General features: G+C 44.3%; 1 protein-coding gene across 1 annotated transcript; it reads right to left on the bottom strand.

Annotated features, from left to right (window-relative positions):
• On the bottom strand, positions 1-27,785 carry LOC120509776. The gene is made up of 7 exons (XM_039724877.1): positions 27,133-27,785; positions 13,023-14,017; positions 8,919-8,970; positions 8,722-8,824; positions 7,313-7,476; positions 3,271-3,516; positions 1-2,649 (listed from the first exon to the last, which is right to left on the bottom strand). The coding sequence occupies exons 1-7, from the start codon at positions 27,145-27,147 to the stop codon at positions 1,912-1,914; spliced, it is 2,313 nt and encodes a 770-aa protein (XP_039580811.1). The 5' UTR covers positions 27,148-27,785; the 3' UTR covers positions 1-1,911.

The following is a 27,785-nucleotide window of genomic DNA, read 5'->3' as shown; positions in this document are numbered from 1 at the left end:
TGAGTGGTTAAACATGCTTTTATTGAAAAAGCCACTTTTTCCAGCCCTTCAAGTGTAACTATTGTCAATAATTGAACACAAGTACTTTTCAAAAGTAGGTTTTAGTATTTCAAACTTTAGAAATGTAATAAGTAACAGAACATTAAATTACAATGTATATGAATTTAATGCAGTGGAAGTTATTGTTAGAGTACTGAAGACTTCTAAATATTTTTAAAACCATAAATATATTAATCTCTTCCCTTTGAATCAAGTAGCATTAATTTAAACAACAACAACACAAAAAAAAAAAGTACCCACCAAAAAAGAACCAACCAACATGGAGCCAGACTTTGGCACTGAGCACAGTCTGGAAATAATAAATGCAGAGACTTGTTTGCTGTTCATGTTTGAGTCAACTGCTAAAGGGCAAATGTGTTTTTGCTTCCACTGCTACCAGCTGCACAGCTTCTATGTCTAGGTAGACATGTAAACACACAGAGAAAATATAAGGCAAAACCTATAGTCTTGTGTTGCATATCTCTGACATTAATGGTGGCAAATGGAAGCTGTAACAGCAGGTGAAATCATAAATAATTCAGTTAAATATTTCAGCAATCAGTCTTAAATGCCTTCACAGAGAAGGATTAAGATAACTGGATGCACACTGCAGCTAATACAGGGGAAGACTTGTGCAGAAGATTTCTTTCTGACACCTGTTTTATGACATACTATTGCTTTAAAACAATGTGCTGTCTCAGCTGCAAAATGCAGCTTCAGAGGGAATTGTTTCATTTAAGAAGGGAAAACAATTCTGAATTGTGGGACAAACATGCAGGAGTCTCTTGCAAAGATAGGAAAATGTCCAGGAGGAAATTAAAATTCTGATGGGGTTATTAAAGGCAATAGGACTAGCAGGCTTCCCTTTGGTTCAGTGTTCCATTGAATGCCCTGGATTTGTACTCAGGGAGGCACAGCCACGTAGGGTTAATTTCTAAAGAAAGTGAGCACTCAAAGTTTGCCCCACCTTAATTTTGTCTTTCAAGTCTTGCCTGCTAAAGGAAGGGGAATAGTTCTCTAGTCAATGTGCGTTACCAGCAATAAATAGCTGGTGAATATAGGATCAGAGCAGCTGCAAATATCCAAGTGTTGGATGCTGAAGACTATTCCTAGTATTTCAGTGTTTTTGTACACATGCTCCTGTTGCCATGAGGAGTCATTTAATGTAGTGGACTGAGGTGTTCTAAGCCTATGTAGACCTAACAAAGATAAAGCTACATCAGACTTTAATAGAACAAGCATCTGGTATTGGGTTGCTCAGCTTGTCTGTACACTTCTCTAAAGAGCTAGGAGATGAGATAATCTTGCTCTTTAATATTAGAGTTGCTAATGCTTGGTAAGCTTTGTGCTAGACTGCAGAAGTTATGAAATACTTAAAATGAAGTTTACAAAACTGTATGCAAACATGCATGATTGAATTCTTACCCTTGGCTTGGCAAGGCTTGGATTGTACAGGCAGAGCTATAAACAGAAGCTAACTCAGAGCTCCCAACAGAAAGACTCAAGTGATGCCACAGGGACAGGGACTGATTGACATTTCAGATACAAACCATGGTGTAACTTTCACTCCCGTCCCAGAAAAGGGGTTCTGCACTCTGAAGTACCTTTCCAGAGGATGCTTTCTTGTACAAACTACATCCAGGTCTCATGCAGGAGAAGCAAGATGAGGTTAGTGAGCTGAAGGGGAGTTGGCATTTGTGCTGTGGTTTGTGTCCTTGTAATCTCAGTCCCAACGTGTGGGAAGCAAAGGCTGCTCTCAACAAAGCTGCCACATGTGACTGCCACACTCAACTGCTCGGCACAGCTTCTGCTCTGCTCGTGTCCCTGTTCCCTCTGGCTTTGGGAACTGATGTCTCTGTCTCTCCGAGGACATCACTGGGCTGAAGCTTGGCACAGCGTGGGGGCAGCGGGGGTGTTGCAGTTCTGTGAGGGCTCAGCACTGTTGGCATCTCCACCTGCTGAGCTCTGCTGGTCCCTGGAGGAGCTGGGGGCCTTCCCCTGGCCTTTGTATGATGTGGGGGATTTTCCCCAAAGGGAAAGGCTCGAGGTGAAGGTGGCAGAGCTGTTCCTCTCCGCAGTCAGAGCCACCGGCTGCTTCTCTGGCACGGCTGGAGCATACACAGCATTGTGCTCTGACAGGTGATCTCCACACTGACTGAGGTGTTCTGCCAGGACCAGAGGCTGCTGATCATCCCCTTCTTCAGAAATAACAAAAACAGGTTTGTTTTTATCTGTTTCTACCATAAGCTCCTTTGTTTTTGAGCCGTTGACCAAGTTGATTTTCAGTGGGTTGGAGCTCTCTAGAAGATTTTTGGGGCTTTGGCTGTTAACTGGAGATGCTGCCCCTAGATGTCTTGAGGGATCCAAAGACCTCATATGTTTGCTGTCAGGGGAACTGGCTAAAAATCCAAAATAAGGGTTTCCAAATCTGGATTTCTTCAAATTGCAGGAGGCTAACTTTCGCTGCCTCTGTGCAGACAGAGTGAGGGGATAGGAGGCATTACTGGCAGATGAATCAGAGTAAACAGTCTCTGATGCTCCCTCTATCTCAGTGGCTGAGATTACCTTTCTGGTTGGCACACCTTGGGGTCTTGCAGCTGTAGAAAAACCCTGCACAAAATAGTACAAAATTAGCACACATGCCATGAAAAGCAGCTCTCTCTTGAAACTTTGATCCCGGGAGAACTAAAAGTTAAAATTCCTGGTTATTTTAGAGGTAAGATGCATTCTTTAGCAAAAACCTATGTTATTACCTTAAAAAGGAAGAAACATCCTTTATTAGCTTTGTAACAAGCTGTTGGTTTGATGACTACAGTCAGTGAGACCCAGATATCCCTGCCACACCTACGGATTCCTTGCAGTGCAATAATAATACATCAATTATAATAAATTCAAGGCATAACCAGGGGAAAAAGCACATGTCAGAACACTCAATGAGATAATCTTGTCTGAAGGCATTTTTTAATGTTCTTCTGGACTGGGGATAATTTCTTAACCAGGTGCCAATTGCTGGAAAATACAGCTGCTTAATATTGTAGGAAAGCCTGGCTAAATTACAATATAATTAGGCCAGAGACTTTCCCATACACCAAGGAAGGTGGACTGAGACGTGTTTGCACTGCAGGACAGAGAGGTGAGACCCTGGCCAAGGCAAAAATGTGTCCCATCAGTGAACAGTGGGGAAACACTGCAGCTGAGACCCCAGCACCCTCCCCTCCCTGCAGGACTCACACTGCTGTCAACCAGCTTTGTGAAGGGGCTGTTGGTGCTCCAGCTGCACCATTTTTTCTGTAGCTGTGGTATTGGAGCCAGGAGGTCGTGGAAGGTGCGGGCGCTCCAGGTGCGCTGCCTGGGACAGGGATGCTCCAGCTGCACGTTCCCCTTCTCAGCAGCGTCTGCTCCTGCAGCTGTGGGGTGGGAGCTCAGCCAGTCAGACACAGAGGCCGGGCTTGTCACGCTTCTTTTCAGGTTTTTGTCCTGAAAAGAGTAAATAAAGATCGTTTGTAGGCATCTTTCATCAAAACATTTTTAAAACAGTGTGGAAACAGGCTGTTGGTGCAAGAGAGTGATTGATTCAGTCGTTCTCAGAGGACTCAGGAATGAAACATCTCTTCATCGTTCTTCCAGTGTGCTGAAGAGCCTGAAGCTCACTGGCTTCCCTGGAGGAAAGTTTTATCTTGCTCCCCCAGTTTCGGGTTTAAAGCTTAAGTGGGAAATTTCAGTTATGTAAGATATAGTCCTACAACCCTCACTAAATATATGAAATATCTACAGCATAATTTTACTGGAAGTATTTGACAGATCAGAGCCATAAACTTCACTGTGTAAAACAGAATTCTTCTGCCCTGCTTGGTTCTTGGAAGGCTCCAGATGTGTCTGTCTGGGGAAATAAAACTTAAGGGGGATGGAGCCTACTCAAAGAAATCCCAAAGCAAGCAAGAAGAGAATCAGGAGTCTCAAAAATGCACAGTTTGGGAGAAAAGACTGAAGTAAGTGGTGTTCTCTATTCTCTGTAAAGGATGAATTAAAAATAATAAAAAATAAAGAGAAATGAAATAATCTGTTATCAGCATCTGTGCTGAATAGAACAAGAAGCACAGGAACTGGATTGGAGCCAAGGAGATTTGCATTTCACATAAAAAATGTTGTTCAGGTGGACAACATGCTTTAGGAGTAGAACAAGACATCCAGACAGCTGTAAAATTGGCATCATCAGAAGGTGAGACTACATTAAACTGCTGTCACCAGCCCTGTGAATGAGCAGAGTTGATCAGACATGGGAATGAACTATAGACAAACATCTCTTCCATACTTTATAAGTTCTGATGTTGCATTTGAAATCACAATTTTTTTCCTTAATATTTGATATGAGCTTAGAGCCAGGAAAGTTAGAGAATTCTTGACATTCCTGTGAATCTCCTTTCATTCTTACTAACACTTCACCTGTTATTTAAGCCTCCTGTTACACAACTCTGTACATATTTTTAATTTTCAGCTGTGCGAATATGGTTGTCATGAGAAGAATGCAAAATCCCTATTCCTAAAGTTTACACAGTCCTTAAAGACTGTCTGAAATAAATCCCACAGTGTCCTGGATTTCAAAATCCTGAGAAACCAGAAACATGTAATTTGTTATTTCTGAGAATCTGAATCTCCCGAGTTTCTGCAAATCAAAGAAACTATTTAGTGAATGTGTCATATTGGAAATGGATGGGCAGGGAGGCAAGAAATTAGCACTAGATCAGAAAAAGAAACTCAGTGGGAAGCCAGGAGAGGCATCGGGCTCAGGATAAGTTGGTTTCAATATTAAGCTCCTAGTCTAAGATTTTATTAAAGGGACAATCTTTATTTATAAATTTTTAAGCTGCCTGTCTTCTCCTTAGTGGCCCCTTCAAGCTGTCTTGGGATTTATTATTCTAATATTATTATAAATACCTCAAAAGTTATGTAAAAATTAGCCACTGGTATTGAGATAGGTACACTGGAAGTAACTGGGAAGATGAAGAGTGTGTTTTCTAGACTTTGGAAAATGTTTTGGCAATAAATGTTTGTAAAACTTCCATGATCATACCCTTTACTCAAACCTTTGCATCTGAAACTTGCAGTGTCTGATCAGAAAACAGAGATCAGTCATAAGTCAGACAAAGGGTGAATGATGCCTTAAACCAAAGGGGATTTAGCAAGCCATGACTACTGGAGGACACCTGGAATCTCCCCAAAAGCCATCCCACCCTCCATTTCCTCACACCAATCACAAACAGGTTTTTTTTGCTCTCCCAGCTCTTCCCTCACAACACAGGACTGGTGTCTTCAAATGGGTTTGAAAAGCTGCAGAGCAAAAGCCACTTAACCACTGGCTCAGGCCCAGCTGAGCTCAGGCTCACACTTGGTGGGAGCACAGAACCAAGCAGCCACACACAATTTCTCAGGGAAGAGGTCAAGATAATTTTTTTTTAATGAAAGCTCCTTATAATTTAACAAATTCTAGTCAAGCATTTTGTGTGAGGTGAGTCTGCTGGCATTATTTACTGTACTGTGAAGGCTCGGGATTTCACACATGTTTTCACAAGGGGATAACTGCTCAGCTCCTGCCAAGGAACGGGCTGTGCTCCAGCAGATATCTCATCCCACTGCCTGGTGCTGGCCACAAAGCCACACACCACATCCCCTGTGAGCCTGGAGGCTGGCTGGCCAGCAGCATTTCACACCCTAAAAATACACACCTAAAAATTCAGCTGTAAACACGTCTGACATCCAGGAGCCCTCACTATCCAGTGGCCTGATGAGAACCTGTTTGAGGCCAGGTTTGTAATTAGTCTGCTGTGCTCAATTTCTACAGCCCTGGAGAGGATGGTCCTCAGCTGTGGGAAAAGACCCAGGGCTTTCAAAAGGCCCTGCCATGCTTCCAGCCTTGGTTCCTTGAGGAATTTGGTTGGGAGTATTGCCTCACTTGTGTGCTGCATGGACATCACTGAGGACATGCTTTCTGACTTAATAATGTGCTTAATTTTTTTGCTTATTTTCACTGTTTTAGCACTCTTTTATTTTTTTATGTATAAATGCCCTCTGAAGGCTGCTTGCAGAAGCAATATCAGAATAGAAATGGGGTGTGTATGTGTATTTGTGCCTTCTGACTAAAGTGGAGAAAAGGGGCAGGGAAATGGTTTTCCCTGCTGCCTAGAAGCTGGATGTGTGTGGGGTTGCCACCAGGTGAAGCTCTCTGCTTTGGAAAGGACCAGGTTTGTTCAAGGGTGCCCAGTCTGGCTACAACTCCCAGTGCCCTGCTCCACAGAAGGTCAGGTTCAGGCAAGGGAAGGCTCCAGAGCTGTTTTCCTTTCTTTCCCCCTCTCTGTTCATCAGGGTGGCCAGCTGGAGGCAAAGCTCAGCACGTGTCTTACACCAGTGTAGGAAAATCCTGACCAGCCTGGCCTCCTGGCTAATTTCCTAATCAAGTGCAGGGATACAGAATGCTTTTGTTTTGTAAACTGTGACAGAAGTATTACACAGCCTGTCCTGGGCATGTGAGTTCCTTGTGCTGGTTGTTTATCCTCTTGTGGGAAAGAGACAGGGCACTGGAGAAGAGAGTATTGACCTGGGAAAGGCTTTGGCAGACACTTGCAGTGGATGTGCTCTGTCTGCACTCACTCGGGGTTGAAGAGGTGACAGCCAGACCTGAGGCTTCTGAGCCATCATCTGTCTCTAAACAAATAAAGGACCAGGAGTCCAGGGGAAAGAGCTAAAATAAGAGAGAACCTGCTGGATCAATTCAGGTTTCTGTCTGTGAATTTGTGAGGGCCTCAGTGCTTTCACTTGAAGTATTTGATTTTTTTTTTGAGCCTAAGCTGTTAATTTTCACATCAGCTTGGTGAGAGACTTTCTGGCAAGCTGAGGAGCTGAGTAACTTCCCTGATCCCTTGGAGTGGGGGGCAGGAGTAGGTCTGACTCTCAGTTCTTTCATTTGCTACAGGTGGTAATTTAATGGAACATCAGCTTTGCCAATTAACACTTCTGCAGGTTGTTCCTACTGTCTGCTGGCAAGCATCTCCATGATTTGCTAGTAGGGTTCTGCATTTGATCTTCCCAAAGCTGGGAAGATACAGACTCAGGGGATCACAGCCCACATCATTTGATGACAGCTCAGCTTGAGGGGTAGAACTGCCTGGTTCAGTCCCTGCCTTTCTAGAAAGTGTGAATTAGGCAAAAATGGACAGGTATGACAAGTGCTGTCCAAGAGGGACATCCTGCAGCCTGCTAGAGATGCTGGGGAATGTACCTGTATCCTGTAGGTGGTAAAGCTCAGCCCACTGGTGCCAGGTCCAGCAGAAATGATAAACACTTCATCACTCCCAGTCTCAGTGGTCACTGCAGAGATGGAGGAGGGCACATCTGGGTCAGTGTCCTGAGGAGACCGTTCTGTGCTGCCTCTGCAGGAAGTGACTGAGAAAGGAAAAAAATCAATAAAGATTTTTGCTCTGCTTGCAAGTGTCCAAAACATCTGTTTCCAACTCCTCCATAACAAACCCTCATCCCTCCCTCCCTCACCAGACAATCTAGAACAGCCTTTGGCTGGCTGTTGCACCAGCCAGAACAAAATTCAAGTCAACTGTTTGCTCTCCTGAAACTGCAAGCTTTTAAAAACAAAACAAAAGAGGAGAGAAGAAACACCCTTGCGTGTGCTTTCTAATACAAACAGACATGAACTGAAATTCCTTGTGTTAAACACATGAGGCTGTGCTGCAGATCAAAAACTTGCAAACTTGCTCAACTCATTATTTATTTTTATTTACTCATACCTGCTAATATTGGGAGCTGTGGTTTTTGGTTAAACCCCAGTGAATCTGCTGCTACAGGCAGCCTGATGCTCCAGGGACTGACATGGAGGGGGAATGTGTGTCTGCATGTGTCCCCAAGGCCTGACCTCTTGTCCAGGCAAGGAGAACTCTGGCCACAGCTCCTCAAGAAGGAGATGGGAAGCTGTCATGGCTGGAAGTACAGAATTAGCTTTTTATGGAGGTACCCTTGTGAGAGCTGAGTGTGTACCATCACTGGGAAACTGAAGGTGTGTCACAGCACAGCATTAAGCCACTCCCTGATGGCCTCCACTAACCAAAGGGGCACTGGGACAGTTCATGTGTTGTGACTCAGAACTGCAGCAAGTGACATTGTCTGCAGCTTGGCTGGGATGCTTTTTCCTGGAAGCACACTGTGAGGTAAATGTCACCCAAAGCAGCTCCATCCACACAGACCCACAGAAACAGGGAGCTCTGGGAGCTGGAGCTGGCCAGAGACAATCTGAGCATTCTAAAACCCATCCTTTCTGGACAAAGTTAGGCCCAGGGCAGGTGAAACTCCTCCCCAGTTCGTGGGTCTGTGTAAGCTGTTTGTAGCAGCCTGAGCCCAGCACATTTGCTCTGCTAACCCAGTGTCTCTGCAGTGCCATGTGCTGTGACAGCTTGTGTTGGCAGCGCGCTGGAGCCGTGCTTGCGCGAGCTCCTTGCCAGGGGAATTACCCTCCCAGGGAGGGGGAGCAGCAAGGGACAGTGCCCACAACAAAGGCTTTCTGCTGTGGAGCAGCTCTCCAGCTGTGCATGGGCGAGACAGTGGCCAGGGCTGCGGGGAAGGAAGGCTCTGGGGCAGTGCCCAGGGCTGCCCTGACCCGCTCCGGCCCATGCCCGCACTCACCCGCCTGCTCCCGGCTCACAGAGTGGTTGTTGTTTTCATTCTCCCGGCTTGGCACCACCAGCTGGAGCTCATTGATATCGACAGTGGAGTTCTGGATCCTGTTCTACAACTCAGAACATGCCCCAGTAAACATCGTCAGATAAACAGTGCAACAGCCAATATGAAAGAGAGAAATTGCTGAAGCCATGAGCACTAACCTCCTGGTCACTGCATGCGTTGGATGAGCTCCTTTTGGGGCACGTTCTCTGCCTGAAAAGGAGAGACAGCAACAACAACAACAAGCCCTCGAGTGAGTTAAAGATCCACAGCAGGAAAGTTCTCGGCTCTGCTCATCCTGCGAGGGGAACCCAGCAGGTTATGAGCATCCAAAATACTTGCCAAGACTCAAGGCAGCAAGGCCTGTAAACAAGGGGAGAAAATTATATGCTCATGTGGTGGAAAGTCAGCTGAAGAAGAGAAGAAGCTGTCATGTTCTTCCTCTGCTCACTGCAAAAGCAGGAGCAGAGCTCAGACCTCTGCCAAGTCCCACCAGGCTCCCCTGACAGCTGCTCCTTCACATCAGTAACTGAACAGCAGGACTGAGATCCTTCAGTCTGGGCAGTGACATCCCTCCTGTCCTGCTAGACAGAATATTTCATCTGCATAGCTAATACTGCATACTGGGTTATATTTAGCAAGCAGAGAGCATCAGATGCTGCTCATTTGTGTGGCTGTTTCAGTAACAGGCAGTGCTGTGGCAGTGATGATGGGATGAACGTGCCTCTTGGCTGAAGGGAGACACACGCGTGTTCTTAGCCTTTTTTTCACAATTTTACTAAAACTGAGATTATGAAACAACTAGTGTTATAAACTTTTGGATGGATAAGACTCAAAGATATCACAAAGAAAGGCTGGCACTGGTGATGATGACTGAAACAAGAGTAGTCTGTGCCCAATGGTTCTCCAGGGGACACTGCAGACACGGGGGAGCACTAGGCACTGACTGATGGGATGCAACCCAGGTTATTGCAAAGGGAAATTCTCACCCCAGGTGATGGATGGGCAGCAGGCAGTGACTGGCAGGGCAGCTTGGGTGGGGAGAGATGGCAGCACTGAACTCTGGATGGAGTCACTGCACACTCAAGGGTTGGGAGGCTATGCAGATGTAAAGTGCAGCTGCAATTCATGGGTTGCAACCATACAGCAAAAGTTTGACTGCATGGGACAGGATTAAAATTAAATAAAATGGATGTATCTGTTGTTCCTGGGGCTTGGGAAAGAAAATAAAAAATCCCCCATTACTCGAGCCAGGCTTCATGGCCAAAAGTAATTAGAATTATTGGCCAACTAACAACTGAAGCTTTCATTCCTTCCCCAAGTAGAAAACAAAAGCTGCAGTGTGGCAGAGACTTGGAGTTTCCCCAGAGAGCTTTGCCCTGCTCAATGCAATGAGCCTGAGCAGATACTGCTGATGACTTGGTGCACTGGAGTGGCAGTGGCTGCCAAGCCCATCCCAGGCCATTTCTACTCCTGGCAAGGCTGAGCCTGCTACTTTTAGCTAAGCAAGAGCAGCAGATAGAAATGGGAAAAAAAATCAACAGCTGAACCGGGTACCAGAGGAATAAATAAAGTATGAAGAGAAAAGAAAGTTGAGGGCAAGTTTACAAGGCCAAGAGCTTCCAGGTTCCTCTTGGCATCCCCTGCAGTGCCCAGTCCAGCCAGGACAGTCCCTGTGCCTCAGGGGGGTGGTCCCAGCTCTGGGTCTGCTGCACTGGTGAAGCAGCAGCATCCCCCCCCTCAGCCCACCCCGTGCCACCCTGGCATTTTCTGCAGGGAGGACAGACTGTGGCTAATACACATTTGACACCTCATTTCAAGCCCCTATTTAGGACAAGAAGCATAAAATAGAGCTTGATGGGCTCAATCTAAAAGAAGTTTAATGCTTAGTGCTTAATGGTCTCAGCAGTCTTATTCTGAGCTGCATTAAAACCCCACAGCTGTGAGCTGTAGGCGAGCTCCAACCAGTGCCAGAGGTTCTGGGGCCAGACACCAATACCCTTACAGCAGAGAGGGAGAAAAGGCTCTTCCAGTGCAACACAGGTGAGGTAACTCAGCACAGGTCATGGCATCACTTCCACCTGGTCTCACTTAAATGCTCTGACAAAAAATAGAGTGGTGTAATCGAGGCTTCCCAGGAACAGCATGCAGGGAATACAGGAGGCTGGGACAGCAAACACCCTGTCAAGAGGCTAAAGGAGCAGGGGGAGTCTCTATTTACATTATTTACATTCAGTCAATAGCTGGCTGAGGTATAGGTATCATCTTAAAAAAAAGAAAAAATAGTTGCAGAGCAATGAAGAGTAATAAATGCCAGTGTTAAAAGAAGCAAGCCTATTGCTGTGCCATAGGGACCCCTGTAGGATGTATTCCCAGTGACCAGAACACACAAACATTGGTGTGTGGGGCTGAAGCCCTGAGAACTGTTTTTTCTGTTGGTCAGCAAGAGCAGAACATTATTTTGTAAACATCTAACAAGCAAAAAGCCAAACTGTGAATGTGAGCAGCATGGCCTGACTTTCTAAACAGGCTTTGCAGAGGAAACCTCAGCCAGTGGAGCCTCAGATGGCCGGTGCACTTTTTGGGTTGAATAATACTCTGCTTCATGGATTGTTACAGTGAAATTAAATAGGGGTATTGGAGCAAGAACAGCCTACTCAACATGTGTATCAGCCCAGACTGCTGCCATAGCAAAGGGAGCCTGTTTCTGTCTCTTTTGAAGATTGGCAAGGGTATAAAAATAAAGTATTTGGTATCTGGAAGACATTTTCCACCAGACTTTTTCCTTTAGAGCTAGCAAAAAATTGTGGTCTAAATTAGTGCTCTGCAAGCTCTTTAAAAACAAAAAGGTTAGTTAAATGTAATACATGCAAGTTTAACTCTTACAGCTGCAGAAGCCCAGACCCTGAAAGCAGGAATTTCTATATATACAGAACAGAGATGATATTTAAGCTTCACCACTGTGCCCATGTTCTCTGGTGCCCAGTGGGATTGGTCTGCATTTCGTGTTTATTCTGCCAGAGCTGAAATGCAGCCTCCATCAGGACAAGGAAAACCAAATGGCTCTGCCAAACCAGCCCCGGTGTCCAGGGGTGTCTGGGCAATCCTGAGCCTCTGGGGCTGGAGGATTCACACTGGATGAGGCAGGGGATGCAGGAGGGGAGAAACCAGAGCAGCTGCTTGATGGCTCTGGGAAATGAACACTCCTGCCAATACCCAGCCCAGAGTAGAGCCCTGCAAGGGGCACTGCTTGTTTCAGTTTACCTGATGTTTTCATGGAAGTCAAATCATTTGGAAAACGGTGTTTATTTTGACAAAAACCTGGGGAGAATGGGCTCTGTTTTGAATTTGTTGGAAGGGAGAGAAATAAATCACTGTTTCTACAAAAATGTTTTCACTAGGGAGTTGGAAAAATGCAAACATATGCTGGGGGGCGGAGAAGTGTTCCTTGGATAGATATAGAGAAAAGAAATACATAAAAGAAAAGCAATTGACTGGAGAGGCATGCTTGTGTAACTGTTAGCATTTAACTAGTTAGCATCAGGACCTGGAAAAAACCCAGCCTGACCACCAGCTCATTTGACTGGATTGTTTTGGACTGCATTTGGGAACAATGAGAGCTACTGCAGCATGGCTCTGGGCTCTTCCCCAGCATCAAAGGGATGTGCAGATCACACTGAATGCATTGGATTTAGAATTTCTGCACAGTCTCTTGGATAAAATATGCTACAGATGGGAAAATATTTTTAAATCTTAATTCTATGTGGTAATGCTTTGGTTATTATTTACTTTTCTGCAGAGTGCTAGTGATGGTTAGTTGGAGCCAAACTGTGGGATCTCTGTGAAAAGATGCAGTGACTGTCAGCTCAGACTGCTCAGGAGACTCAGGGAAGGATGATCTTTCTCTGCTGATTTCGTCCATCAGCTAAAAGCTGAGGTTTAAAGGCACCACTGCCATTGAAGCAAAAAAATGGCCAGGAAAGTCCTGACTATTCAGGTATTTCTGCAGGAAAAAGAAAATAAATCTGAGGTACAGGAGCTGTAGAAGTAGGAAAAAAAACTGAGAAGCCATGGGCAGGAGCAGTGAGGGACATTGACTTACTCTGTACCCACTTCACCACATTTGGAGGACAGCAGGAGTTAGCAGAGCAAAGGAAAGGCAACTCTTCTCTGGAAATCTAACTCTTCTCTGGGAATGTAGCTCTTTTCTGGTGATTTCCCTGTGGATAATGTCACACGCTTCCAAGGCTCTGGCATCACCTTACCTGCAAGCTACGCAGAGGGCAGAGAGCAAAGCAACAGCAAAGACAACAATCCCTGTTCCAATTGCCAGCACCATCATGTTTTCCTTCCTCTCCTGCCTCACAGCATCCACAGTGCTGGGGTCAGTGATGTTCCTGTACTCGAAGAGCATGGCAAAGCCTCGGCCTCGGTCCGTGGTGGTGATCAGCTCCATGATGACCTCCACCATTTCCAGAGAGGAACCAAACACCATGGTCTTGTTCACAGGGGAATTTGGGCCACAGAAGCGAGAGGAAAATGTGATGAGATCAGAAACGTATAATACATCATGGGGACAGACATCCACTGCTGACTGAGGGCTGGAGGAGACTTCCACGGGCAATGCTGCTGAGGGAAGAGCCCAGGTCTCTGCTGGGACTTCATCTCTCTCACTAGCAGCTAGGTGGGCAAGCAACATCTTCCCTTCCAAATCCTCTCCTGTTTCCAGGCCACTGGTATTTTGCCTCTGCACTGAGGCACCACCAGCCACAGGGAATGGCAGCTCCTCTGGCTGAGCCTTGGTCATTGCTTTGGGTTCCTTCATCTGCTTCCACTGGTTTTCTTCAGATGCTTGTTTGGCTTCATTTTTTTTTGAGATGGTTCCTGGAAGTTCATCCAGGTGACCAGCAAGGTCCTTTGACTGGTCCCCAGTGCTGCTCAGATCCTGAGCCACCTTTGATGTCGAGGTCCAGAGAGAGGGTTTTGTGGTGTGGACAGAAAAGTCCAGGTTTTCCTCAAGAGAAGGCATGTCCTTATTTTCTGTTGTAGCAGGGGCTGAAAAGCCATCCCAGGGGGTTGGAGTTTCACTAGAGCTCTCAAAAATGTCAAAGTCAAATATTTCCAAGATGAGATGAGTTCTCATGGGAATGAAAAACTGCCAGACACAGTGTGTCCCTGGGTAGTAGTTGTTTGGAAAACCTGGTGACAAAATCAGGCCTCTTTCCATTGATTCCACCACTGCACCACAGGAGTAATACACCTGGGAAATAAAACAAAGAATCTTACATCTTGCCATAGATTATATCCAGAATTCAGTCTGCCAGACCAATGGAAGTTCCAGCTCTTTTCTTTCCCTTCAGAGACTGGTTTAAGATACCCCCAAGACAGAGAAATTCATTAAGCTTGTGCAAATCTTAGCTCCTGCTTTTGTGGAGCATCAATCTAATATGGGAAGGCACTCTTAGAGACTAAGGAAGTGTATATTGGATGGTCAACCTCCAAGAGAAATATCACCCACGTAAGTAATTCACATAATTCTCACTTCCTACTACTGGTAATTTGTGCTGTTGGCAAACATACAACTTTTTGACCACACAAATATGTTGCCCTAAACAGTTGGTTGTGTGAGAAAAATCTTAAGAAGCTAAAGGGAAAATGTGTCACAGCATTTAAAACTCTGTGTTATTTTCATTACAAAAACATTTTCATGTAAAAAAAGAATCTTTGCATTGATGATCACCCATGATTCATCCAACCAACTCATCTTCTGTTTCAAGGGCACTCAGCCTTATTTACTTCAGTAAAATGTAGCTGCTTTTGATTGGACAAATTGTCTCTTTTTCAAGTGCAAAGCCTCTCAAAATAGTGACAGCAGATACCAGCTCTCACCAGTAAACCAGCAACCAACATGCATTTTACATAACACAGTGACAGTTCCATGCAAATCTGCTATTTCTTCCTTCTCCACAAATAGCCTCCAGCCTCCAAGAAGGAAGGAAGTCCATAAATGGTGGCACTAACCCCCATTCTGTGCTTTTCTAAAGGTGCATGAGGCTGCTTTTGCACATCATATTTACAACTACCTTCTCCCAAAGCCACTCTCAGAGCCTTTCCTCAAGATTCTTTCATAAATTTGCAGAGCACAGAGCCCAGTCTGTGCCTTAGGCAAACATTTTTGAAAAGGGAAAGAAAAAAAAAACAAACAGAAGTGCTTAGGTCACAAGCCTGGTCTAGAAGCATGGGTTTACGAGCATTAATTGGAAAAGAAAGGGAATGCTTTGGGTTTGGTGTGGTTTTTTATTGGAAATGATTAGTTGTCTTGGTCTGTTATCTATTTAAACACAAAGGAACTTGGCAGTAGAACAAACGAAGCTTATGAAGTCCATATAAAGCCACAAAGATCAAAATACTCCAGATTTTTTTTCTCTTGGTCCCTCCCCTTGGATCATATTGAAAGAGAAAGAAAAAAAATGCAACACCAAATGTTAAAAGCTCTAAAATAGAAACAAAAAGCCAGACCTGTTCTACAAGGCACAACCTTTGTTTTCCAGCAGGTGCTGCTCATATTCTGGGGGATTTCAGGGTGGATGCAGGTTGGCCACAGAAAAGGACCAAAACAGTAACGTGGGTGGAAACTGTGTTCTGTATTCAACTTGGAATCCAACATTTGACTTGTAAAAGTGTCATCTAAATCAAAGCTTACGTTAATTACAGTGGAATAAACTACAGGCTGCTCATTTAAGGCACCTGGGCTGGATTATGGCTGGAAGTCTCAAGTGGAAAAGAAACCACATTCATTGCCACACACATATTATTCTCTGCCTAATGCCTTAGGAGTCCCACATGTAAAACCAAAACATATTCATAGAAATGTACTAATCTTTTCTCCAAGAGGTAAAATGTTCAGTTTCAGTATGGATTAGTTAATTCATGGGGAATCCAGGGGAAACAAGCAAAACTTTATGTCAATTTAAGAGGCTACAGGTCATAACAGATACATTTACTAATTCACATCAGAATTATAGTTACAGTTGTTGCCACTTGGATTTTACTGAAAACTTGCTGGTTTCCAGTGAATTTACTCCTCTTTCCTCAGGGAGAGGATGCCTCTTACACTTGGAAGAAGAATAGAGGGATTTTCTGTTACTTCTCTTGTATTCCTTCCCTTCAACCCAGCATATCAGTGCAGTCTTGCCTTTGTTCCACACTAATCAGCTGAGCTCACTTTTGAACAAGTATTTGCACAGGAATAAACAGTAAACACCACCCAACTTTTGCACTAAAATATGTGCCCAGTTTAGGAGGCAGAATGTGCACCAGAACTGCTGCTCTCGCAGGGCGGCACTCCTGGGTGTGGGAGGATCACAGATTGGCTCAAGCCTCCTTAAATTAGCAGTGATTGAGGGCTGAGATTTTGTTTTTGGGAATATGTGAGCTGATCCAGTTGCCTTTTTTCAGACACTGAGAAGGCGCTTGGAGGCGTTCACAGCCCCTCCTCTACTACCAGGAGACTTTGTTCACACCCCAGAGCTGCAGCCGCCAGATCAGAGGGTCCTGTGGGATTCAGCTCCAGAGTGCTGAATGGGGAAATGCTTCCCCCCCCAGATCCCTCGCCCCCACCCTCAGGATAAGCTCCTTTCCTGCCTTCACTTTCACTCAGATCTGTCAAACTGTCATCATTTCAGGAGGAATATCTTGCACATTCTGTGTACATCCAAGGAGTCTCGGATGCAAGGTGCCTCTTGAGCCACCAGCTGGTTGCAATAAAAACCCCAAGAGCTGCCCTGCACCCCCAAATCTGGGCAGAGGGGGAGGTGCAATGTGTGAATTCCAGAAGTAGGGCTGAAAGGTTGTGGGGGAATTGTTAATTTATTATGGCTTCTGAGACCAAAAAGATTCAAGACTTGCTCTGAGATCAGGGGAAAAAAACACATGGGGCAGAAAATGCAAGATAGATCTGAGGGAAGGGGAGGGGGAAGGATTTCTGATTAGTTTATAATCCCAACTGAATGAATGACAAAATGGTTTTGTTCATTTGAATCACCCATTATGAACCCTGAGTTTTGCCAATTAGACACAGATGTTCCCTTCTGCAGCAAACTGCAGGCTTGTGGGCTTTTGACAGATGCATGCGAAAAAAATTGGCACATTTTTAATCTTTGCAAATGATAGGTTGTTGTCTTTTTAAAAACAACACTTGATATATGCCCACACCAATTAGGTGAATTATGAGCAGGGAGAACCAGATTACCAGTCCTGTTTGTCTGCTTTCCAGTACTTTACTCTCTGGCCAGAGATTCCAAATGTTTCCAACAGTTGTGTTGAACTGAATCTCCAGTCCATCGTGATCAGACAAATCCCATCTGCCTTCTGTGCTGGGGGAACTGGGGAACTGCATTTAGTATGTTTAAAAGTAACTCAAATCTCAGCTACTGCTCCTTGGCCATAGACACAATGGTTGGCTATTTCAGAGCATGCCAAGATGTTGCATTTCCCCCTTTGACACTACACAGCCCTCTCAAAAGCTTAAATCTTGTGCCATTACTAAAAAATGCCCCATTGTCATGTACTTACCTCCTCCTGTGCTGGTGTTTGGACTGAGAAGTTAATATTGACATCAGCTTTGAGCTATTTCAGATACACATGTGCAAAGAGTTATAAGGCACCAGGAAACACAGGGCTGAGGAGTACAAGGAGGACCTTGTGCTTGTCCCTCAAAGGTGACAGTGGAAGTGGTGCTCTGGTGGTGCTGAGAGTGCCCTGCTGCCCTCTGAACAGCACATCTGCAGCAAACCCACGTGTGATGCAGCTGTAGGGAGTTTTTCTTACAAATAAAGCTGGGCTAGAACAGATGTGGCCAGAAGTGACTGCACGACACTGCTCAGGAATCTCACTGCACACACCAGCTCCCAAAGACAGAGGAGCCCCTGCTGTGTTACACAGGGGTGCAGCACAAAGCCAGGGTGTCACAGCTTCAAACTGGATTCTGTACATCAAAGAGCTCTTGAGAAGCAGGAGGCACTGATGAAAAGCAGAATTCCCATGCATAAAAAGGAGAAAATTATTGTTTTGGGCAGATGGGATTTTACCATAAGGCCCACCCAAGAATATGCACTGGGAAGAGTAGTTGTCATCATCTGATATATAACATAACTCTTAACTCTGCTCTCCACTCACACTACACCTACAAATGTAGGCTGGAGCCTCTGCATTCTCCCTGTAGGAACATTGTCAGGGAATCAACACATTCTAAGGGAATCCTCCTCTCTACAAGACTAATTTAATTTAATAATGTAATTATCTCCCTTGAGTCACAATTACTGCCAAAGAAGGCACCAGGCTAGAGCTGGACCAGAGGCGTGCTCAGAACAAGCTCCTCACTTTGCCAGGACAGGATAAGTTCTTGCAGCAGCTCAGAGCAACCCCATGCTCAAAACCTGCAGAGTCCTTGCAAAAAGCCAGGAAGGGCAAGTTGTGGCAGCCTCTAGCTGCCCACAGCCTCCTCAGTGATGGGCACCAGCCTTGCCTGAACCACAGGCAGCAGGCACAGCTTGGTTTCACAAGCTTCCCTGTCCTGCCTCTAGGAGAGAAGTGCTGCTGGCCTGAGGTGATGCTGGAACCCAGAGGGAATGTGGAGGATGCTGTGACGTGCAGCTGGGAAGAGAAGGTGACCATGGCCATGGCTCAGCTTGTAGAGATACAAACCCTGCTGAAGAGAAGTGGAAACAAAGTGATGCAAGGCCCTGGGTAGGGAAATCCTCAGCCCATTTGTGGTCTTAGATTTTGCTTCTCTTTCTCCATTCCTGTTAATGCTGGTAACAAGGAGCTGCTGGTTGCAACATCCTAGAGGACACTGTCTCACTTGCATCCCAAAGACTGTTTATTTTTAAAGTGTATTTATTTCAAAGAAGGGGGAGGAGAACATCCTGTCTTGATGTTTGATATTCCTCTGTGAGCACAATCTCAGATTCTCTGGCTTGGGACCTATTCAATGTAGCTTGTTTTCTTTTATAAAATACCCAAGAAATAGCAAGTTCTGTGGTGCATATGCAGAGTCAGAGCCCAGCAAAGGAAACTGGAGACACAAAGCTGAGCCACTGAATTTCCACTACATCCTTGGGGCCAAAACGCTCACCTAATAGAGATACCCAGCTGCAGGCTTGCAAGGAAATGATGTGTAAAGTTCATAACCCACTTTGCCCTCATTAATGATTTATGCACATCTCAACTTCTGTGCATTTCTCACATGTATTTTGAGTTTCAGGCAGATTTAAAAATGTCACTTCCACTTCTTTTTAGAAACAAGCGTAGGAATAGTCCACTATATTTCAAACTGACTGAACATTAAGAAGTGCTGCATTTATTAGTCTTTTCAAGCACAGATGTGTATTAACTCCTTATCCAAGTAAAAGGGCTTTTTGGTCTTTGCTTGAAGGGGAAAAAAACTAGTATTGGAGTAATTAGTGGAGGCGAGGATAGAAGCTGTTCATGCAGACCTTAGGCCCTTTAAAAATCATTCTGAAGAGAGGATATTTGATTATAATCCCATTATTTGAATCAGAGGGTTATTTTATGTTTTGTCCCTTCCTGTAAAAAAATTCCCTTCCCACTACTTAAACACTTCTAAGAGTAGAAAAGAAAGAACTCCTCTACGGGTAGATTTTTTTTTTCTTAATTTAAATATCAAAATCCACTGCACAGACCCAGAACAGGACAGAGTATGAGCATCCCACTGTAGCCCTATCTGGTCAGCCTACAGCTGATTCCACAGAAGCCATAGGGGTAAGCAAACAGTTTCTGCACAGAGATGGATGCAGCCTTAGAATCCAAGTTTGTTCAGCCTGGATGATTAAATTTAACCATCTGAGCTCAACATAGCATCAGTGGGATGAAAATCCAGCAAGCTTTATTTGGGATCACTCACCCCTCCAAAATTAAAAACATCTTATGTGCACACATGCACACACACGTGTGTTTCTTTCAAAGAGCTGGAAATGCTTCAAGGCTCCTTCACATTTATCCTGCCGAAGGGACCTCTTTAAAACTCTGGTTACACCAACATCTTTGCTCAAAACACAGAGGGAAGAGGTATGGCATCCCAGCTACTTCCCCCCTCTCCCCTCCTAACATGGGAAGTTCATTCCAAGTTAAAGATCACTCGGGCTCCTAAGGACATTTGAACAGAGCCAGCCACCTGGGATGAAATATGAAGTGGCCCAAACATTCAGCCAGAGCAGAGAGAAAATGCTAAACTTGAGGTTTAAAAAGCAAATGAGAAGGAAAAAGGGAAAGTTGTCATTCCACAATCCCAGCTTACAAGGGAAAAACAAAATAAAGACAAGTCTTTACTTGCTGGCATGGCTGGAACTCCCGGAAAAGCCACCAGAAATACAATTCTTGTGGTTCCCAGCAAAAGCCCCAAGTTTTCCTCTCACAGTATTTCCAAGCTAGGGAAGTCTGAGCTTTTTGGATGCTCATCAAATACAGGATCTGAGGAAAGACTATCCCAAGAGTGAGATAGAAAACTCCAGTCTGTTGGTTTAAGAAGTGACCACATTTCCTTCACTAGCTGACTGATCTAGAGATCAAAGCTGGTAGGACTTTTTCCAAGCACAGGACAAAGTTAATCAGAGACTTTGGAAAATTAGTGCTCTATTTAATTTTGCATTTTCAGCTCATCATTGCATGCAAGGTTTATTTTCTTCCATTACAATGAACTAGATACAGCTGCAGCACATCTAACCTATTTTTTTCCACCTGGCAGTACCAGAGTTCCTAGAAATGCCTTGGAATCACCACTTCCCTCTCTGCCAAATTGCCTTTGCTGTTTGAAGCATGAGGCAACAGCAAAAGGAGACTCTCTCATCCCACATTAGGGCAGCTCTTCAAGTGTCTCTGGATGGTTGAAAGTAGCAGAGTTAGCACAAGCAGATCAGACATGGGTTTGACAGACCACAACAAAAATTGCTGATGCTTTGCTTAGTTATTAGCTTCCCCTGTCTCCTTTTCTTAGCCTTTATTTGTAATTATTTTTCAGCTTGATCTCCAAAAGAGTTCCCAATCAATTATGAGAGTACCCTGCTTGCTGAGGGGTCTCCCTCGCCCTCCCCATATCCCTGTCCCAACACAAACCCACCTTCTGCACACACATATGTTCTCCTTGCTCCCTGAGCTCATTCACACAAACCAGCTCTGAACAGGGTCAGTGTGGGACTCAAGCTGGGCTGAGCACACATTTGCTTTTAATACATTTATGGTACCAGAGCAGTTGCACTCATGTTTTTAAATGAGGACCTAATATTTCTTGAAATGAGTGCAACCTGCTGGATTTAAGCAAAACCAAACCCACATTTTTTTAACAGATGCTCTGCTATTTTAGTGGTGGGCAGCAGCAGTTCCACCACATGAAAGTGATTATGGATGTGACATTTCCACTCTGCAAATCCCATTTTCAGGAAACGGACTTGTCTTGTATTCCTTCTTGGCACACATCAGACAGCTTCACAGGGCCCTGTTTTCACATTTATCTTTGAGTTTTCTATTGTTTTTAATAATTTGCAGGACATTTGAAGAGAACAAATATGCAGGTAGGAAGAGAAGGATCCTCTTACTGAAGGAGACAAGGAAAACAAAAATACTGCTAGAAGAGTAGGAGAGGGAAGCAGGAATGCAGTTCAGCAATTAGAGCAAAGAATGCAAAGTCTGAATGAGACTTGAGGACTTGGAGGCCCAAATATGCCTCAGACTGCAGACATGCTATTCTCTCTTATTCTTCCCATATGTGACTCTGCTGCAGCTCAAGCATCACAAGAAGATTGCTGGGAAGGCACTGCTTTATTTCACTGGAGAACAGGCAACCTTCTCCTCACTTCCTATGAAAAAAAGAATAATCAGGGAGAAAGGAATGTTTTCATACCCTTGGATGGAGGCAGATAAGCTCTGCTGGGATGGAAAGAGGCTGGCAGGGCTCAGGGTACCCTCACCTGCTCTAGGTCTCCAGGGTCAGCTCCCAGAGCCTGCCTGTGGATGAAGCATTCCCTGCAGCAGCTTTCCAAACCGTTAGGCAGGCATGGCCACAACAAATCCCTGGGAATCAAGGCAGCTGCAGAAGAAGTGGCAGGAGAAGGTCAGTGATCTCATTAGAGCCAGGAGGCCAGGGCCCCCAGCCACAGCGAGGTCCCAGCTCCACAGCTGCACTGTGTTTTGATACCTGGCTCTGGCAGATTGCATAACTGCACCATGAGGTCACCATCCCTCCTCCGTGATCCTCGCTCAGAACAGGAGGTGGGGAAGAGGAAAATCACAAAAAAACAAACACGGGCACTCCGACAACCACCAGGCACAGCGATGCACTCCAGCTCTGTGGAGAACAACAGCCCTCCTCATTTAACTCCAGAGATGCTTGCTCCCAAACAACAAAAAAATGCTTGTTCCCAGGGACACAAGCAGGGGCTGTTTGCTGAACAATCACCCATGGAACAGCCCAGCTTTCCATAGCATGATCAGCAGTATATGCAGCCTGAGCATACATTGACATTTCGTGCTTGCCTTCAGAGCATGCAGAGTAAAGGCAGCAGAATGATCTGCTGCTTTTGGGAGGTTCTGGTGAGGAGGAAAAAACCAATTCATCCTCATTAGGACAGAGATGCCAACCTGCACCACTGCTATGAGCAGTGGGCAGATTTTTCTGCAGCAGCCACAGAACCTTTTTGAGTATCTGCTGCAAGATTCCTATATTAGATGAGGAACACCCAGCTCTGGGTGCAAGGAATGCTGGCTAATTTAGCTCATTTCCCTCTGCAGGCAGAAGCCAGGGTTGTTCCCTACAGAGGGAGATTCAGAGCAGTAGTTAGAGATGGTCTTAACAGCCCTGTTGAAGAGTGTGTCCCCCTCAGCAAAGGTGGGACTGCAGGAGGCTCATTGCTAACTCGGCTTCATAAGGGCTCAGAGGTGAAGTCTCAGAACTGAAAAGTTTACTTCTCCCCTTTCAATTCTCTAATTAGGATGGAGTTGGATTCACCTACAAGATCTCTCACAAGATACAGCTATGATCTATATTTTTAGAGCTAGAAATGCTTATGATTAATAGTTTTTCTCTGGGCTTGGCAGCTCATGGGTACATTTGCTACCTGTCAGATTCTCAGACTGAAGTTATTACAGGAGCAATCCTAGCATTCACTGATTACTCAGTAGTTGTTGCATGTCAAGGTGCAGAGACGTTTATAAAGTGGACAAAATGTTGGTAGAGCGTGAAATACAGATAGAAGTGCTCTGGAAGAGACCTAAGCCAAGGCACAGGACATTTTTTCTTTAATTTCATTTACATCTCGGTGCTTTTACTAGAAACTAAGTGCCAGGTCTTATTCTGAACTTTTCTCTATCCTGACTGCAGTCCCACATTACAATATTAATTTCCTTCTTCTCATTTCACTCTGAAAGGACAAAAGCCAGACTGTTTTTCTATCAAATGATTTGAAAAATCTATTTAAAATATGCAAATCCAGTGCTTGGAAAGACTCACTTGACTAGGCAGCGTTCCCCCAGGGACTGTAACCATTACACCCATAAAGCAGAACTATTTTAAGCAGAAACCTCTCATAACTGTCTCATAAATTTATTGTGCTATTCACATGCAACAAACATCATCAATGTCCCTAGGAGAGCAGCCTGAACATTGGCTTTCCCCTTTCATCACAACGTCAGCTTTTATGCCCAAGGAAGCATACAACATATCTGACATAACATCCACCAGGGAGTGCTGGAATTCCCAGCCTTTTCTTGTGGACCTTTCAGATTAATCCTTGCAGGGGGGAAGAACAAAGCTAACTCTTGTGACTGGACACTCAGCAAACAAATAGAGATTCTCCAACAAAGATGCAAGATGCCCTATCAAATCAGACCCTCCATCTACACAAAGCTGCTATCCATGTTCTAGTTTGTTGGGTTCCTTTTTCAGAAAATACCCTCATTCAAACATACAAAAAAATGTAAAGCCTTAGAAAGAGAAACAAAGGCATCATTTAGAGCGTCTCCTCAGGCAAATAATCCTGAATATGATGGGACCATGGTAAATAAAAGTAAGGCAGTGTAATGAAGAGTTCAAGATGCCATGGCCATTTGCTTCAGGGCTTTAATAGGTCACATAGGTCTATTCTCTACTGGAGCAAGTTCTCATTAAAAAAGTGTACACAACACACCATAGAAAAATTAATAGTAAATGATAGGGCTGGTGGGAACTGGCAGGGGTGATGGGGCAATTTCCAGAAGATCAATCTGGTTTTCATTTTCTATAAATTGAGCAGTTTAAAGCAGCTCAAATTAAAGAGCAGAAAACATGGTCAGATTGTTTTCTACTGCTTGGTAACCAGATGGAATATATAACAAAACAAAAGCTATAGTCCTGCAGTAAAAGTTTGCTTGTGGAGTTCAGTATGAAAATTGAATACCATTGAATAAGTTATATATACCCATAGGAATCTGTAAAACTAATATTCCCAAATTAACTTCATATATATCACCTCCCAAATACATGGCAGAGATTTAAATAATCAAATCCAAATGCACCTTAGGTGCCCAAAAATGCTTTGTTTCATTTTGAAAGGACAAGAAACAGGAGAAAGGAGAATTGAAAGGCAATCCCATGCAAAATTTGCTGGCCACTTCCTGGGAAATAAACATGCATTTTTAAAAGCAAACAAAACACACGTATACGTGTAAACTGGCCTGGCAAAAGAAGAGCTGTTTGTGCTTGGACTTCCAGCTACGTGACCTTATTGTTTCATTCAGACACTTCAGATGTTTCACATGCTGGAAGCCTATTGTACACACATATGGAGAAGGAAACATTCCATATGTGAACACCAACCTGCAAATGTTCTGTGTCACCATTACCCTGCTGCAGAGCTGTTATCCCAGCCTTTTGGGAGCCAGGTTGCTGTGTCACTAAATGTCACTAGCAGGTGGGAGGGCTTGTGCAGAAGACATGGGTAGTGATCTTTCAAATGCAAGCAAAGAAAAGCTCTCTCCCTTTCTTGCAAGATTTTTAGCTGGCCTTCCACATGAGCCAATGCTGCAGCTGGAGCTGCAGGGGTCTGCATCCAGGGGTCTGCTACGGTCTGAGTGCTCATCCTTACTTTTGGATGGTATACAAACAGCAGCACCTCTCTCCACCTTGTCCTCCCAGGATTAGTCTCCTCTTGTGCACTCTGGAAAGGGAAATTTCCAAGACTCTGTCTTTGCCAGGATTTCAGAGACCAGGATGCTTGTAAATTTTACTTTATTGCTTACACATAAGGAGAGACCATGAGGGCACAGCAGGGAGGGCTGGGAGAAAGCTGAAAAAATTATCACAGATACTGAAGACAGAGGAAAAACTTTGCCTGAGTTTGTTATTACAGGGTCCCAACCAGTGAGCAGTTTGTTTTCCTAAATAAATCTGCTTTGCAGACATCCTTTCTTTCTCCCCATTCAAGTTCCAACCAGGAAACCTGGAATAAGTTACTGTTGATTTTAGAGGCAAATCAAAGTGTTCAGCCTGCTAAGCTCACATTTAAAGGTAGTCTTGATGAGCAGCTCCTTGGGGCCCTTGTATTCAAATAGTGAAGGCTCAGGTTTACCTGAAGTGCCCACCCATGCAGATCTGGAGCACAGGAGGAAGTCAAGGGCATGGGCATCCCAGGCTTTGAGCCTCAGTGCTACCAGTAAAGGTTTCACATTTTCAGTCAAAAAATCCCTTTAATAAAAACTCAGTCTCTAAACAGTGGAATATTTACTAACCAAGACCAGGAGAGAGATGGACTTAAGTAGAATAAATGGATTAGATCTCCCACTGCTAATCCCAAATGAAGCACAGTACAGAGCAGGCACACTGTCCTTGCAAAGGCTGAGTGACCAGCTTTCAGGGATTTGGCTCAGGCTGGACTTTCAGAGGCATGTCATCCCAGAGCTCCTGTACCCAGGAAGCTGTCATTATTTGCCTCCTTGGCACCTGACCCTAGCTAAGTCCTGCTACACCTGAACAGAATAAAGAAATACAAATACTACAAAAACAGATCAGTAAGAGATGGATGAACTTCTGAAATCCCTTCCTAAGAGCTGACAGTAGTTCTGAATGGAGGCTTGTGGTAGCCCATTTTGTTGAGCTCATTTGCTGTTGAAACCTGGCTGCTAATATAAAGAAATGAGAGGAGTAAAACACAGGATGAAAATGAGATGGTGTAGCAGGTTATGGCTTGCATGTGAAAAATTGCTTTTGTTTTGCCACTTTGAACAACACCCACCCCTGCTTTCTATTGAAGCATAATGGTACTGCCTGTACTCCCCCCAGGACCAAGGATTTCACTTAGTTTAATAGTTTCTGTAATTAGACATTTGTGAAACTCTGAAATGCTCTGATGAAAGGTACTGTAAAATTATTACCAACTCTTCCACCATGAAAGGGCTCCACCCAAACCCAAATACAGATGCTGTCCTCAGTGCACATCATTACTAATCCAAGCCAGCAGTACTTATGGCCTGATTTAAATCCTCCTGAAGTCTCAGATGACTTCTGTGAGCTCCAGTAGGGCTCCAAGAACTCTAGAAAGGAAATACAGGCAAATTAGCCTCTGCTCCTCTCAAAATTGGAACCTCCTTTCCATTGGCAATGACATGAGTAAGGATATTCAAAATGAACCATGGGACCATTTGCTGCTGAGAGCTTGTAAGAGGAATGGCAATGTTCTTACACTGAGTTTGAAAACCAAGGCTGACAGTCAGGCTTCTCCCTGCTGCTGTAAAATTGTTACACATATTAATGCAAGTCCCTGCAGTGCCCTGTCCCTACTCCACCCTTCTCCTGCCATTATTTTGTACAAGAAGATGACTTTTCTACTTAGTACTTCCCATATTCAAGGAAGCATCTAAACACCAGGCTGAATACTTATCATTTATAGATCTGGGATATCAGTGCATACACAGAGCAGTGTGCAATGGCAAGAACTGCTTTACCAGACCTGGTCTAGCTACACTACTGCTGGGTAGCCACTCTCTGGTACAAAATATGCCATGAGTTTCCTTTTTTTAATGAAGAAAGGGAGGCAGGAAGAAAGAGACCTGAATATTTTACCAGCATTCCTGGTCTGTCACACAAAATAGCAGAGGAGAGAATAGTAATAATTGGTTACCACAGGAAAGTTTTATTGCTGGGTCTTTGCAAACCAGTACAACAGGACTATTTGCTCCAACCTCTTAGATAGTAAGAAAAAAAATTATTTCAGTGTTTTGACCCCAAGGATGGTTGGTATCTCTACCAGCACTACAGTCTTTTAGCTCCTTCTGCACAAAGATTACCCACATAATTCCAGAAATCTTCTGCCACTGGCTTGTTTCTCTTACCTTGGCTGCTTCCATCGCTGGCCTTGGTGAACAAGAGAATTATGGTTCAGCTCTACAAAGAGAGAATCCCCTGTGCTGTGCAGGACTTGAGGCAAGCCTTGTCCATCTTCTCAGCTTTCAGCTTCTCCAGTGCTTCCGTAATTAGAATTATCAGGACTAAAACACTGTGGACATTATTGCTGCTTAGCGTGAAGCTAACAAGCGAGCGCCAGATTTATAACACTCTGGCCAGACAGAATTAAAAAAGAGTTACAAATCATTGCCCAGTTCCAGGGATATGTACTCCAGGATCTTATTTTGCCAGAGACTCCACGTGAACTTTAGCCTCTAGAAGAAATCCGCCTGCAATTTTCTAATTTAAATACCAGTCAGACCAGTGGCGGGATGTAAACTAACATGCATGAAAAATAAGGGTTCAATGACCCAAATCAATTATGTTTTAAGGGCACTGCTCTGGACTCAGTAGGAAATATTTTAAACAGGAAAAAGAACTAAATAGGATCATTCATTGAACTGACTTGGAAATGAGGCAGAAATTTGGTAAATAAGAAGTCCAACACAAGCCAGCTTTATGAACCAAATTTAGTGGATTAAAAAAAGCCAACAAAACAATAACACAAAAAAAAAAAAACCAAAAAAAAACCAAAGGCAGA

The sequence above is a fragment of the Passer montanus genome, unplaced genomic scaffold, assembly GCF_014805655.1.
Source record: "Passer montanus isolate IOZ18808 unplaced genomic scaffold, ASM1480565v1 scaffold53, whole genome shotgun sequence".
NCBI classification, from domain to species: Eukaryota; Metazoa; Chordata; class Aves; order Passeriformes; family Passeridae; genus Passer; species Passer montanus.
Note: the sequence above shows the minus strand (reverse complement) of the source record. Positions and strands in the feature narration are given on the sequence as shown.

Coding starts and splice junctions, on each gene's coding strand:
- LOC120509776 (XM_039724877.1), bottom strand. Junction 7,477..8,721: donor TGTGAGCCGGGAGCAGGCGG/GTGAGTGCGGGC, acceptor TTCCTTTCTCAG/TCACTTCCTGCAGAGGCAGC. Junction 2,650..3,270: donor CAAAGCTGGTTGACAGCAGT/GTGAGTCCTGCA, acceptor TATTTTGTGCAG/GGTTTTTCTACAGCTGCAAG.